Source organism: Astyanax mexicanus, chromosome 11, assembly GCF_023375975.1.
Source record: "Astyanax mexicanus isolate ESR-SI-001 chromosome 11, AstMex3_surface, whole genome shotgun sequence".
NCBI lineage: Eukaryota > Metazoa > Chordata > Actinopteri > Characiformes > Acestrorhamphidae > Astyanax > Astyanax mexicanus.
In genome coordinates, this window is record NC_064418.1 from 16375679 (window position 1) to 16391047 (window position 15369).

The following is a 15369-nucleotide window of genomic DNA, read 5'->3' on the forward strand; positions in this document are numbered from 1 at the left end:
GCGCCACCAGACTGTCTTTTAAAGCCGTGAGTAACGCCCCCGAGGTCCGCAAACAGAGAAAGTGTGAAAGAGGGGGTTTGCCACGCCCCGCTCAAGTGAGATATAGAGGTATAGGGCTATTCACTGTATACCAACTCTACCACTTTATATCTGTATTGTTTAACACTTTTCACTTTCTCTATTAAATAATTCCATATGTTTTTGTTCATAGTTTGGATGACTTTATATTAATCTACAATTCAGAACATTTTTAATAATAATAAAAATAATGACTCACAGATTAATCCGCATTTTTTTTTTTAGTAACTCATTAACTTGTTACAGTAAGAAGGCCACAAATAGAAAGGTATCTTTTGAGTGGTCTGTGTTAGATCATATATGCCCTGTAAGCTGTATGCTGGCGTGCAGTGAGACATAGCGTGTTTCCTGTGTGAATTTAAGGCCTCTAGCCACAGGATGCTGTTGATGACCTCACTGGTGGATGACAGGAAGTCAGCAAAAGCTTCAGTTCTTTATCTTATTCATCTGCATCGCAGGTGGAGATGAGCAGGTGATTAAAAAGATGACACTCATATTCTTTTTGTTACTGTTTGACAGAGGTAAGCCAGACCTTATTTGTCAATAGGCAAAGTTGTTTGAATTTCATATTGTATTACACATATAGAGGAACGTTAACTTTCACTTTATAGTATTTTTCTTTTTTTTTTGCCAATTTCTGCAGTGCTGCCTGGTTAAATTAAAAATAAATCTTGTGGGTAAATAACATTTTTGGTTTATTTTAAAGGGGCGGAGTTACTCCAAGATGACAGGGTAGACAGGGAATTCTAGGACACATTGAAAAAACTTGATATTTTTAGATTAAAATAGTTAAATGAATAATAGAAATGCTTAATTTATCAAAATAACACACATTACTAGACAAACGTTTGGAGAAACCTCTTCTCATGTGTTTGATGTCCAATAAAAAAAAAACAAGTATCTCCAACTTTACGGGAGAAAGATAAAAGCTTCTTAACTTTTAGTGGAAGTCAATGTAAAAACGGTTTATTTCTGGTCATTTTGAGAAGAAAATTTATAAAAAAATACACAGAATCTAAAAATCTACAAAAATACGTGTTTTTCATTGGGGGTTTCTTTCTTTTTTATGATTTTTTACATTGTGAATTTAATATTGAAGACTATATTAAAGCTATACAGGAACACATGTTTTAGTAAACAAAAAGAAAGTGTTAAACAAACTAGAATGTGTTTTATACTTTAGATTCTTCTAATTAGCCACAATTAGCTTAGATGGCATATCTGCACACTTATTTTAATCTCAGTGTCTTTATGAGGGAGAGTCACTTGGAATAGTTTTCTTAGCACCTTAAAGGAGTTCCTAGAGGTGCTGAACAATTGTTTGTTTGTGTGTTTGTGTTCAGTTGCAGGAGGTCAGGTTCTCACTGGCCCCAAAGTGGTGAAGCAGTGCTCTGGACAAACCATCCAAGTGAGCTGTCGGTATCACTCGTTTTATCGGGACTATGTGAAATACTGGTGCAGGGGCTACAGCTTTTATTCCTGCTCCACCCTCATAAGAACAGATAAACCAACACGCGCTGACGGAGCGCTGGACATAGTGGACTATAAAAATGAAGGTTATTTCACCGTTCGCATGAAGAATGCCAAGCCAGGAGATAACGGATGGTACTGGTGTGCTATAGAAAGAATTAGCCGGCATGTTTCCATCGCCATGCAGCTGTTCGTTACTTCAGGTGAGCTGTAAAATGAGCGTTATGTACATAACACATAATACATAAGAGTTTAGTACATTATTGTATGATGTCCCATGACTTTTGCCATGTCCCATACAAGCTAAAGAACGCTGCACTGCATCTGTGGAGTGTGTTTGTGGGGTTTCCTCCATTGAATATAGATGACATTTCTGTCAAAATCGCTTGTCTATTCAAATGAACAGTTCTAGCCAGACACTGCTGGTCACCATCACTACCACTTACTGCATGGTCCACTGTGGGTGGATCATCTGTAGTCAGTCAAACACTGTGGAAAATAAGACTATCATTTTGTGGCTTTCTGAAATACGTATGAGCTTTAGGAGGCGTTAAGTTTCATTTTGCATGGCCCAGATACCTCAGGTCATTCAAGTCTCCATTACCATACCACCGTCTTTAAAAAAATAAAAAAAATGTAAATGAAATTGAGGTGATTTCCCAGGGCTGTGAGGTGTGTAACTTTCATTTCAAACATCTTTTTTTAGCAGAGAAGAAGATAAAATTAAGAACACAGTCTTTCTGTCCCTGCAGCTACAAAAACACCCCCATAGCATGATGCTGCCACCACCATGTTTCACTGTTGGGATTGTATTGATGTCAGGTAGTGCAGGAGCAGGGAGAGGATGTGGACTTTTACCAAGAAGTAGTACTTTTATCAAAGAAAACATAAATAAGCAAACAAAGAACCTAATAAACAAAGAAACACATTGAACAGTGGTGTTCAGTGGTGTGCAATGAGGCCCTTCTAACCCTTGAGAGAAGGGGTGACAATAAATGCATATAAATAAATTCATAATTTTTATGCAGGAAATATATATCATAGCTATTGTAAGTGTAAGAATTTATTTTATAAATTAACTAAAATAAAAAAACAGCAACAAATTTAAAGCATTAGTCTGTGTTTTTCAGTTGCTACAGGACTCTTATCTGACTGACAGCGGTTTTAACTAATCAAAGCTTTTTAAAGTGGCTTCTGTCCCCGCGTGACTGCGTGACCCTTCTCCTGATTTTGAGAAGGGTGTAGTAATGAATCTATTAGCAAAACTGAAGCAAGTCTAACCAATCAGATTCATGATTTTCACTACGAGGGCGGGGCCATGATTGTCTAACCCCTTCTCAGCACTCTGGTGAAGGTGTTACGCGTTGCTTAGTCATAAACGGCGCTCATGCTGGATATAGTTAGCTAACTATAATGAAATTGCGACTGGAAATGAGACAAATATTGTGTCACATCATATTTTTCACGTGGTCCCTGTCTGTTCTCATGTTTCTGTGTTTATTTACCTTTTCTGGCCCTGTATCATGTCTGTGTTATATCCCCACGTGACCTGTGCTCCTCTGTGTCTCCTGTCTTAGTAGTTTTCCACTCACCTGTGTTCATTTGTAGCTCCGCCCCTTAGTCCCAGGTGTTTCCTGTTTCCCGTGTGTGTCCACCACTATTTAAAGTCCGTGTTCCTTTCTCTCGTGTCGATCCTTGTACGTTTTTACGTCTGTTAGTGGTGGTAGAATGTTTTTCTGTTATGCTCAGTCCTGGTTTCCTTGTTAAGTTTATTCCATGTTTATTTTATGTTCATTTTTGTTAATAAATGTTTGTATAGTTTGCGTTTGCGTCCGCCTCCTTTTCCTTCCTGCACCCCACCTGACAATATTAAAAAGCCTTTTTAAAGGCTGTCCTTTAATGTGAAACTAATTCACAATAATAGGCCGCCTGACTGGTGAGTTTTTGTGTGTACCTAATGTTTTGGCTGCCCTGCTGTACTGTAGACATACAAATGAGTGATCTTTGTTGAAAGGCTGTTCTTGTAGGCAAATTAAGCATTTATTGTTGGGTTTATTGTATATTTTTGTAGTTGGTAGCTGTATTTGTGGGCTGTTAATCTGTTTTAAGTTAATACAACTAAGTCAAGAGAGAGAATATGTAGTTATTGTAATATTTATCTATGTGCCAGATCTGTATCAGGTGGGTTCTGGCCTAACAGCTTTATGTTTGACACTTCTAGTTTAAAGGCAGTGTCCATCTGTGTCCAACACAAAAGGTAAATACGGCTGTCATGGTCTAATAAAAACAGCTGAAAAATGAGCCAATTCCAAAACCTCCAAATTGATACATCACAGACTTAGCTTATTTTATTTACACCAACATCTGCCTACACCCAACCCACTAAAACGATATTAATAAAAGAAAGAGAAGCTAAACATGATTAAATCTATGCTAGCCAAGCCAGAAGTCCTTAGCTTGAAATCACACTAACCTGTATATAAAAAGTAAGGTGTTCCAGTGAGGTTGAACACTGGCCAGCTGCTAATGGCAAGGTGAGGTGAATTATGGGAGGAGTTGAAGTGAGGCTTAATAGTGCCGATATGTGGAACTATTTCTGAAGTTGTTTTGGATTATAACATTATTTTTTACCACAAAGTCACATGTGTACCAGGAATTAATTACAGAAGGCATTACCACCCACATTGGACAGTGCAGTCTGTGGTGATGATCGTGATTGGCTAGAATTGTCTGTGGAAACTGACAAGCGCTTGTGCAGAAATCCATATCCCAAAGGTCAATGCAAAGTTATTCAGCTTCTAGGGGGTGTGTAGCTCCTGTCCCATGACTTTTGGCATGCCTGTGTACGATTCTAACTTCTGTTCATTTTGTTCCCACACAAGAAGCCGAGTATTGCTCTGTGCCGGAGCCAACAACACAGTACAGTGTCAGACAGACGACCACACTACCAGTAACAACCATCCAAACTACAACTACTCCAGAGACAACCCAAACAACACGGACGTCACAAGCTACATCGAGTAGCACAGACTGGACAAATACAAAGCCTGAAGTCACAGTAAAGCACGTAATTATAAGAATCTGGAGTATCATGCGGTGGATCCTCTTCGCAGCACTGTGTTTCTACCTCATCTGCTTCAATTTGTACTTTAAATTGTGTGGCAGAAGAAAGTAAATCAGCAATTTTGATGGTTACATTAAAGGAGCAGTCAGTATGAAATTAGAGTGAGCGTGTGAGAGAGTTGTCTGCCCCACCCACCTCTCCACAGACATGAAGCTCACTCGGGTTGTCAAGCTGAGGACACTGAACCTGCTCAAACATGTGCAAGACTAATGCCATGGCAAGCAACGTTATAAACCAGCTGGTTAGCCTTAGCCAAGTCTGTTATACCAAAACAAAAACCCACTGCTCTAGAAATAAACACCCTAGAGTTGGAGTTACTACTACTACAGACCTCTTTAGTATACTGCTTAGTTTATCAAATAACAAATAAATCTGCAGTCGGATCTAGAGCTAAGTTATGAGCTGCCCTCACTGTTGTCAAATAAACATATAGATAGCTAATGCTAGCTATCTGCTAGCTATCTGCTAGAGTAACATTTATCTTGTAACTTGTTTTGGAAGTAAAAAAGTGCCTTTCTCTACCTCTCCTTTTTTTCACAAACGTGATTGGGGAAAAAATCTTTGTCGCCTGAGTGCGCGTTTATGTTCACTCTGGCCCCTCGTTCCAGATTCTGGGAGATTTTATCTTGAAGACTTGAAGGCATCAGTAAGCTGTTATTGATATGTGGTAGACTCCTGCAGCTTCCAAGAAATATGCATTGGAAATATGATTTATATTTACATTAATTGTGTCCATTGCTTAAAACATTGTATTATTCACAAAAATATTTGATTAAAATCATGATTAAACCATTTTTAAATACTTTTACTTTCTTGTATTTTGTTTTTAACCATTTAGAGGTTGACTTGCTGGTGTGCTTTGGCTCATTATCCTGCTGCAAAACCCTAGTACACATGAGCTTAAGGTCACAAACTGATGGCCAGGCATTCTCTTTAAGGTATTTTTGTAGAGCAGAATTAATAGATCCATTAATCACAATTAAGTCCAGGTCGTAAGAAAGCAAAGCAGTCCCAGACCATTACACTACCACCACCATGTTTGACTTTCAGTACGATGTACTTTTGCTAAAATTGCTTTTTTAAAATTATTTCTAAAAACTGCTTTTTGGTATTTAGTAAGGTATATTTTTATATTAAAGTTTTTTTGGATTTTCTGAAAAATGTTCTAGATATGTGTTGTATCTCACTCATTCTGCCTTAGACACACATTTCTAACCACAAATGTACATAAAAAACCCCTATTCAAAAATTTCGGCACCCCATAAGCACCAATGGAAACCAGCACAACAATCTTCCATTACTGGGATGGAGCTTCCCAAAAAGTAGCCACTGAGTAACTTATTAGCATTCAAAAACAGTTCAACAATTTCATATTTCCTATTTATGTATCTCCACTGACGACGTTTCAAAGATGATAAAACTGGATTAGCATATGGGTCCCTAATCAGTTTTTTTGCAGAGCTAATTACTGTATGGACGGCGCATAATCAAAACACTGCAGTTAGCAGAGTACATGTGTTGTTCTAATGTAATAAATTGGATAATCAGGCACCTCATTATCTTATTTATTTCTTTATTTATTTAACGTTTTTTTCCCCCACCCTGGAACAGCAACCAGACAGTCAGATTCTGTACAGCCGACTGACATCCTGTCGTGTGTAAACAGACACTGTCTCACCTTAAAGAAGGATCAATCAATTAGCTCATTCATAATTAACCAGTATGGATTGATGATTGCCTCTACATTACAGATGGGGGAAAAACACCTCCAGAATCTGTGTATATCACTGGCTAAACATGTCACACACTGCTATAAACCCATCTGAGGAAACTGGAGCAACTTTTTACCTCACCATTTTACATCATTACTGACTTCTTGCACAGAAACTGTGAATTAGTTCTGAGGTGTATTTGATAGAACTCCGCCTACTTTGTATCTAGGGTTTAGCTTGGGGGATCCCTTGGGGGGCATAAGCCCCCCCACTAGGATGTTTCCAGGAGCCAATGAAAATAATGCAAAATATTGAAAACATGCTTAAAGGTACAGATGACTTGAATCTTCAGGTTTTTCCAAATTTGTGTAACTAAACCATACTCTAGATCAGGGGTCGGCAATTAAATTTGGCTGCGGGCCAGATATATTATATATATATATATATATATATATATATATATATATATATATATATATATATATATATATATATATATATATAAAAATATATATATATATATTAAAAAATCTGTTTTGGACAATGAAGTGTAAGTGTAAAGACCAGTAGCTCTCCAGCCCAGAGGGTTGTTGAACCCAATTGCAGAACAGTTCTGCAAAGCAGGTATACCCAAGAAGAAAGGAAAAAATAAATAAATAAACATAACGCTTCTCACTCGGGATCAAACTCGTGTCATCAGGGTGGCAGTCTATTACACTATCGCTGCCCTGTCTAGTGAATTGGGACACAGCTGGAAAAAAATCGCCCTCATTAGGAAAACAAAAAAAACTCGCCCGAGAAGCATTTTATTTTATTTTTGTTTCATTACCGCTCATTAAAGTTCTAACAACCTCACAGGCAAGATGTTTCATGCTTTCAGGATTGCCGACCCCTGCTCTAGATGCTGTTATAATAGTAGCATTAACACTGATGCATCCCATCATTGATCATGAACCTCCACCAGACAAATTTCTGGAGTTGGATAAGGAACTCACCAGACAGGTCAGAGATAATGTTGTGGAGAAGTTAAAAGTGTAAAGCAGGGTTAGGTTAAATAAACATATCCCAAGCTTTGAACATCCCAAAGAGCACTGTACAATCCATCATCCATAAATGAAAAAAAAAGTACTCTACAACTGCCACCCAAACAGACATATCAACAAAGAGAGCACTGGTCAGAGAAGCAGCCAAGAGGCCCATGATCACTCTGAAGGAGCTGCAGAAATCCACAGCTTAGGTAGATGGAAGTCTGGCAAGAAGAAAAACATTGTTAAAAGAAAGACATAAGACATGCTGCCGCAAGCCATGTCATGTAGGGGACATGTGTAAACATGTGGAAGAAGGTTCTGTGGTCAGATGAAACAAAGGTAAACAATTTTGGCAATTTTTACACTCACCTACTCGAGAGGAGCAGCGGAGGGGGCTGTGACTCGCGTTGAGTGGCTCTGAGCCGTGAGGCGCTACCTGTCACGTGATCTTCGGAGCGTGATGTGATTGGCTGGTTGTTGGCTCGATTGAAGACTGAATCGATTGCTCATCCTGTGTGTCCCGGATGTTGACAGCGAATTTTGAGCGTTGTATTTTAGCAGTCGAATTTGACAGGTCGAATTTGAGCAACCTGAATTTATTTTAATTGAATTTTTTAAACTTGAATTTTTACTTTTGAATTTTTTGTACATTAAAATAAAATAAGTGAAAATGATATACTGAAAAATTAAAGTGTTTAATTCAGAGGCAAAAAAATCACATGCAATAATTCAATGTAAAATAATTCAGTGCTAAAAATTCAAGTGCTTTTAAATTTCAAAGTCTGGTGACACTGTTTTACTTCCATATGGCAGCATCACACTGATAAGATACTTCTCTTCAGCAAAGACTGGAAAGCTTTCCAGAGTTGATGTAAAGATAAAAGTAGATCAATACAGGTCAGTTCTGGAAGAAAACCTGTTGGAGGCTGCAAAAGACTGGTGACTGGGAAGGAGATTCACATTCCAGCAAGACAATGACCCTAAAAATGGCCCAGTCAGAGTCCTGACCTAAATCCCATTGAGTATCTGTGGCAAGACATGAAAACTGTTTACAGACGCTCTCCAACTATTTTGCCAAGAAGAATGGGACAAACCCCAGAAGCCTTGCAGCTCTAATTACAGTGAAAGGAGGGTCTCTTTTGTATTGATATATAGGACTGAATACCAGTGGTGGGCAGTGAATATAGTGGGTACCCCTTCTGCAACCCCACCAAGCGAAGCGACACGTAGATAAAAATTATAATAACTACATATTCTCTGTCTTAACTGAATTATATGAACTTAATACACATAAACAGCCCACAAATACAGCTACAAACTACAAAAGTATACAATAGACCCAACAATAAATGCTTAATTTTCCTACAAATACAACCGTTCAACAAAGATGTCATTTGTATGACGACAGTACACCAGAGCAGAAACAATCCGACCACTGGGGGGCGCTGTTCCAAAAAATCTAGTATGTGTCATTCATACTGTACTGTTTTGACATCTAATTGTTTTTGCCATATTAAGTACAGTGCCTCTGACAAATTTGTCAATACAACTATGTTTAAAAAGTGCTTTGTTTATTCATAATTGCTAATTGTTTAAAAATAGCTATATTGAAACTAGTCTCTGGATATTTGGCCTATCACCTCCATTTCGGACTTGTTGCACACTGTAGAGTCTCTAGGTAAAGATTCATTAAAAACATTTGTGAAAATTTCACATACAATAGTGTCCAGGCATTAAGCAATCTCTGCCTCCTTGGAATTGCTAACCCAAATTGCTGTAACTCTGCAGTATTTGCTCTAATCTCACAATGTTAAAGACCTCTGTACAATATCACTCTGATGAAGCGCCATTTAATACAGAACTAGATTTAGAATAACTTTGTAATTACATGTCATGTCAGAACATTCACTCCTTTGTGCCTCTTCTCAACATTAATAACAGGTGAAAGACTTTTGATAATTTCTAAATGTGACAGAGTGTCTCCAATTATGTTAGACCTTCTTACACATCACCATCCTATGCTCTAGTACAGTGTTTCTCAACCAGGGTGCCGCGGCACCCTGGGGTGCTGTCTGGCTTCATCGGGGGTGCCGTCAAAATATTGCGCCTCACGTGCATATTTCCTTTCCAGAGTCAGCTCGTGTCGGGGTGTGTCCCAATTCACAGGCAGCATACTCTGAAGGATGCGACCCACAGAGGCGGTGTATTACTGCGCAGCTGTGACGCAATCTGTCTTCGAATACAGCCTCTGAAGGATGCAGCCCCTAAATTGGGACACACTGTAAAGTTTTTGTCCCCCCACGCGATGCACGCGCTATTTTATTTCATATTCCGCCAGCAACACCCCTCGTTCTCACCTGAAGTACTGAAGTACTCCCCCCCCCCCCCCCCCCCCCCCCGGAAACTGTGGTGCCTTGACATCTCGCATATATTTAAAGGGTGCCGTGATAGAAAAAAGGTTGAGAAACGCTGCTCTAGTAGACACCATTGTGCCAGTTGGTGCTTGATGAAGCGCCATTTAATTCACAACTAGATTTAGAATAACTTTGTAATTACATGTCATGTCAGACAATGCACTCCTTTGTGTTAATTTAAACTTGTTTGGTCAAACATTTCAGCTTGTTTTGCAAAGGTCAATAGGTCAATCTGAACACCACTTTGTGAACATTCTGGTTGAAGCCACCTGATCAATACCGATAACATGTTGACGCCTTTTGACTAGTTCTAACTCACTTAATGAATATCCTACAAAGTTCAATAGATTTGCATCTGAATTTTAGCACTGATCATGTTGAAAGGCCTCTGCTCAACATTAATAACAGGTGAAAAACTTTTGATAATTGCTAAATGTGACAGGGCGTCTCCAATCATATTAGACCTTCTTACACATCACCATTCTGTGCTCTAGTAGGCACCATTGTGACAGTTGGTGCTTGAACCCGATGATTGCCGCTTGCGGCTATATATTAAATGATATATATATATTAAATAAGCACTTAATATCAATTTATTTACTTCATAATGGAGACTTTTCCTAATTTAATGGGGCCAGCTGGGTACAAAACGGATGTAGGATGTACGGTTCCTGAATTAGAGCTGAAAGAGCGCGTTGTAGCGAGTGTTTACAGTTAAAACCTGCTAAGGTTTGTCCTTATTAAAAGTGTTTTATTCGACGCTCCGCCAAGTGTCCGGTCTCTGCTTACAGCGCAGACTCTACTGGACGTGACGAAATGCAAATGAAGTCTGTCAGCCAATCAGGTGTCGAGTTCAGCCAGATGAAAGGGGGGTGGGGCTGCTTGGCCACAGATACTGTCTCTCAGAGACTTCCCACTCTGCAGAAAGCGCTCTGTTAAAGAGACACTGCAGTTTTCTGTTTGTATTGGAGTAGACCACACAAAAACAGCCTTATTACTGCAAAATGAGTTATTAAAGTGGTAGTTTTTATTATTATAAAGTTTTCAGTCCTTTGGAGAAAGAAAATACCATTACTGCTTCAGATCACAATAAAATCTAACCAGTAAGAGGCAGTAGTTTATGATTTTACATGATGATTGTAAACACATTATAGCACAATGTAGAGCTGCCAAAACACTTCATCCATATAAATAGTTCATTTTATATGTCTGAAAAAAATTAAATAAAATAGAAAATCTGAAAAGCGGCTAAAATTGTTCCAGTTTTTTTTACCATATTTTGGCCTTTACATGTTCAATTGAATAATTAAAGTGTCTTAAATGAATTGTGTAAAGGCTTCTAAGTAATATTAATTCATACCATTGACTCTGACTTATTTAATATTAGAGTAATAAGCCTTCAAATGTAAGTATGTAATTTCAGGCGGAAATTGGTCAAAGTAGGTTTGGAGCTTAAGAGGTTATAATGAACAGGTAACCATTGGAATTAGTGGCACTAGCTAGCTTGCTAGCCTGGTGGTCACCATGGTTACTGCAGAAGAGATTCCACCGACATCACAGATGTGACATCACACACCTGAGCGTATAGAAGCAGAAGTTCCGTCAGTTGGGGTTCAGACTAGAGCTGGGAGACGCAGTATCTGGACTTACGAGGGGATCTTGCATTTACTGAGGACGAGCAGCTTTAGTGAGGAATGTCTTTTTTCAGTGCGTCTGCACTGAATCAGGCCGAGCTCCAGCTGGAGAGAGGTGCATTATGGGACAGATTTCAGTTTGGTTAGCATGTTTAATTTCTCTTTAACTAAATCAAATGTTCTCAGATCAGTTTTAAATGTTGATGTTAATACAGTTCTATATATATATATATATATATATATATATATATATATATATATATATATATATAAATGTGCTGTGATTGTAATAAAATGATTTAATATTCTTTTTTATTCTTTATTCTTTTTACAGCTCCTCCCACGGTATGGATCATAGGGGACAGCTATATTCGCCGTGGGGAGGAGATAGCGAGGAGCTCACTGGGAGGTGACCTGGGAGTGCAGGCCGAGGTCAGCTGGTTCGGCTGGGGAGGACTGAGGTGGCGAGACCTCATCCCGTTCTTCAACCAATCCCTGAGAGGAAAAACGGCTCCGGACGTGCTGATCGTCCACTGTGGCGGGAACGACCTCGGAGGGATGAACCCCGTTCATCTCAGCGCAGAGATGAAGGGGGATCTGATTGATCTCCACCGTCGTTTCCCACACATGAAACTCCTGCTCTCAGATATCACCCCCCGCCGTCAGTGGAGGTCCACCACTCACCCTAAGAAGATCGACGCGGCCCGGAAACGGGTGAACCGTGAGATGTGCGATTTCATCTTGGGAGTGGAGGGGGGTGTTATTCATCACCCGGACATCGTGTTCCACGACCCTCGGCTCTTCCTCAGAGACCGGGTTCACCTGTCCCCTTTGGGGAACCAACTGTTTTTAAATGACATTGCAGAATCCCTGAAAACCTTTATCTAATAAAAGTGATTCTGCTGAAATCATCTGGATTCATCTGAATTCATTCAACACTGACAAACACCAGGAGAATGAGGACTTTACAGTCCAGTGAAATCAACCACTCAGTATTAGATGCTAATAAATGTTAAAGTTTTATTTTCTATAATATTCAAAATCTGTAAACTTAAAAAAGGAAATTAATTTGTAAACAACAGTAACTTTATTTTTGTTTGTTTTTGTATATAAAATAAACTAATGCAACAAAATAAATACCAAAATTCTAGACATTGGGTAGATAACACAGTTCACCAGCCTAAACATTTCAAATAATTCATTTAACCCTCCTGTTATGTTTGGGTTGAATTTGACCCTATTCAATGTTCAACGCCTTTAAATAAGCACTTAATATCAATTTATTTACTTCATATTCGGTGACTTTTCCTAATTTAATGGGGCCAGCTGGGTAAACATAAAATTAAAGCGATGGTAAGTTTTTTCTGTGTTCTGTACACATTATATATACATTGGTGTTGTTTTGGGGTTAGTTTGACCCAAGGCTGTTTTAGCTGTGTAAAACATACAAAACATATCTGAATTTTACACACATTTGTGTTGAATGATGTGAGGATCACTATGACATGCAATTGTATAATCTTCAATTAACTTTAGAGAACCTAAAATAATATAATATTAACTGTATTAGTTCAAGAAACACTAATATTTCACATAGAAAGAGGGGGGGGGGGTCATAATTCTCATGTTTCTCATTCTGTGGAGGAATATATTGTTCCTACAAACATTTAGATAGTTCACACAACATAGCTGTAATGTAGATATATAAAATGTTTATACAGAAGCTTCTAAAGCAGTTCTCTCTTGGTTCTCTGTGTGCTCTCTTTGTCTGCTCTCTCTCTACTGAAAATGACATATGAATGAAGGAGAGATTTTCTTTCCGTGAGAGATTGAATCAAATGAAGGAAAAGATTCGATCTTGATCACACAGACATCTGCAGAGCAATCAGACACTTCATTTGTTTGTCTTTACGTTTAAAATGATCTCAAACTGTAGAGCTGGTTCTTTTTCAGAGATCCTTTTGATTTAACAAAGGCTAATAGTTCGACAAATGATGAGCAATAAATAATAAAGCAATGCCGCCTGTGTTGTAGTGCTGTTGTGTGTCCTGTTGACCACAAACACAGTTCTGAGATCAGAGATCAAAATTTTCAGCTCACATTTACAAGCATTTGGGGACAAAACATTCTGATCTCAGATCAGCTGCTTGCCCTGAGGCGTGTACCAAAGTGCAAAAAAAAGATCTGAAAAGTTTTGAAACTGTGTGAAGTAATGAAACCTGTTTTGGGACAGTCACAAATATAATTTGTTTCATATTGATACTTCGAAGCAGTGTATCAAAGCACTGTGTTTCAAATGAACTGATTTTGTTTGAATCTGAGTTTCAAGTTTGACATCTCTATGTGCACTATTTAACCCCTTCAGACCCTTTTTCCCTTTTATCATTCCGAATCATTTGGTTAATTTGGTCCAATCTCTCAAAAGCTCCAATTATTCAGCTCTCACTACACACATATAAGCTAGCTTACGCTAACTAACACACATATAACCTAGCTAACTTTGCTAGCTAACTAACACACACACACACACACATATAACCTTAGCTAACGTTAGCTAACATTAGCTAAAACACATCCAAAAGCTGTTTAACAACACACAAAGTGTCCTTGTCTGATCTGGGAGTTAAATAAGCTGGAAAACATCCCAATATCTTGATTACTAGTTTATTTTCAGTCAAATACAGAAGAATAAAGACCTTAGAGACCGAGCCGGAACATACCTAACAATCACATCACTAAAATAAAGGGGTGCAAGGCCATGAAGATGTTTAAAAACGGTACTAATACCTTAACCTCTTAACACGCCCTGAAATTTATTAAATATAATATCTGGCTGTGTTTATGAATAGTCATAAATACATATATGTTCAATATAGACACCTAATATAACATTTTAAAGCTTAGAATTTCTGCTTTTCGGTTATCTAGTAGCAATTATATTCGCTTCCATTACTTTTCATTATTCTTTTTCTCCTGAAAAAGCATATCTGCAGCCTAAACCGTAAGTCGTAGAGATATGAAACTTGGTAGGTAGACGTAGGATCAGTGCATCTCGGAGGACAACAAAATGGCACCGATTGGTCAAGTGGTGGCGCTATAAACAAGGAAATTCTTTTTTCACAATTTTGCTCAATAACTCCAGAAACATAAGACCTACATTCAAAATTCTTTTTTGATGGATTTCTTGGGTCAATACCTACAACTTTCCAATTTGGAACATGCACTTCCGCCCCGATAGATTTTTTGCTAATTTGCATAATATGCAAAACATACTTTTGCGAACTAGTCCTAGGAATTTTCACCAATCTTGGCATGTTTGGTATCAAAATACTCATGAGAGCATGGCCTTCAATATTCATCAAAAAAATGTTGAAATGTTAAACAATATGGCCGCCATATGCAAATTAGTCCTTCCGGATATATGCCCCATTCACTCCAACAGTTAAATCTGGAACACTATTTCTCAGCAAACGTGCAACCTAGCAACCTGAAACTTTGCATGCAGAATATATCATACAACCTCTAAAGGATGTTCAAAAGGCAACTTAATCAATCAACATGGCTGAACACCATCAGCCAATCAGCATTCAGCAGAAATTTTGGCAGGCTGAATGTTGCCCAATCTACATGACACTTGGCAGTTATTTTTTTCCAAAAAAACTAGGATATGTCAATCATACTGTACTGTTTTGACATCTAATTGTTTTTGCCATATTTAGTACAGTGGCTCTGACAAATCTGTCAATACAACTATGTTTAAAAAGTGCTTTGTTTATTCATAATTGCTAATTGTTTAAAAATAGCTATATTGAAACTAGTCTCTGGATATTTGGCCTATCCTCCATTTCGGACTTGTTGCACACTGTAGAGTCTCTAGGTAAAGATTCATTAAAAACATTTGTGAAAATT

The 15369-nt window shown here is 38.2% G+C and overlaps 2 protein-coding genes across 3 annotated transcripts; both read left to right on the forward strand.

Annotated features, from left to right (window-relative positions):
* The first annotated feature begins 523 nt into the window (after nt 1-523).
* Nucleotides 524-5408, forward strand: LOC103026020 (CMRF35-like molecule 3). Its single transcript, XM_049484749.1, has 3 exons — nt 524-599; nt 1422-1751; nt 4431-5408. The coding sequence occupies exons 1-3, from the start codon at nt 563-565 to the stop codon at nt 4721-4723; spliced, it is 660 nt and encodes a 219-aa protein (XP_049340706.1). The 5' UTR covers nt 524-562; the 3' UTR covers nt 4724-5408.
* Nucleotides 5409-11428: 6020 nt separating this feature from the next.
* Nucleotides 11429-12371, forward strand: LOC111194716 (uncharacterized). Of its 2 annotated transcripts, none has more exons than XM_022679405.2 (2): nt 11429-11602; nt 11795-12371. In XM_022679405.2, the coding sequence occupies exons 1-2, from the start codon at nt 11521-11523 to the stop codon at nt 12346-12348; spliced, it is 636 nt and encodes a 211-aa protein (XP_022535126.2). In that variant the 5' UTR covers nt 11429-11520; the 3' UTR covers nt 12349-12371. The 2 variants fall into 2 exon arrangements, with proteins under 2 accessions (XP_022535126.2, XP_022535127.2); XM_022679406.2 differs by having other exon boundaries at nt 11431-11575.
* Nucleotides 12372-15369: the final 2998 nt, after the last annotated feature.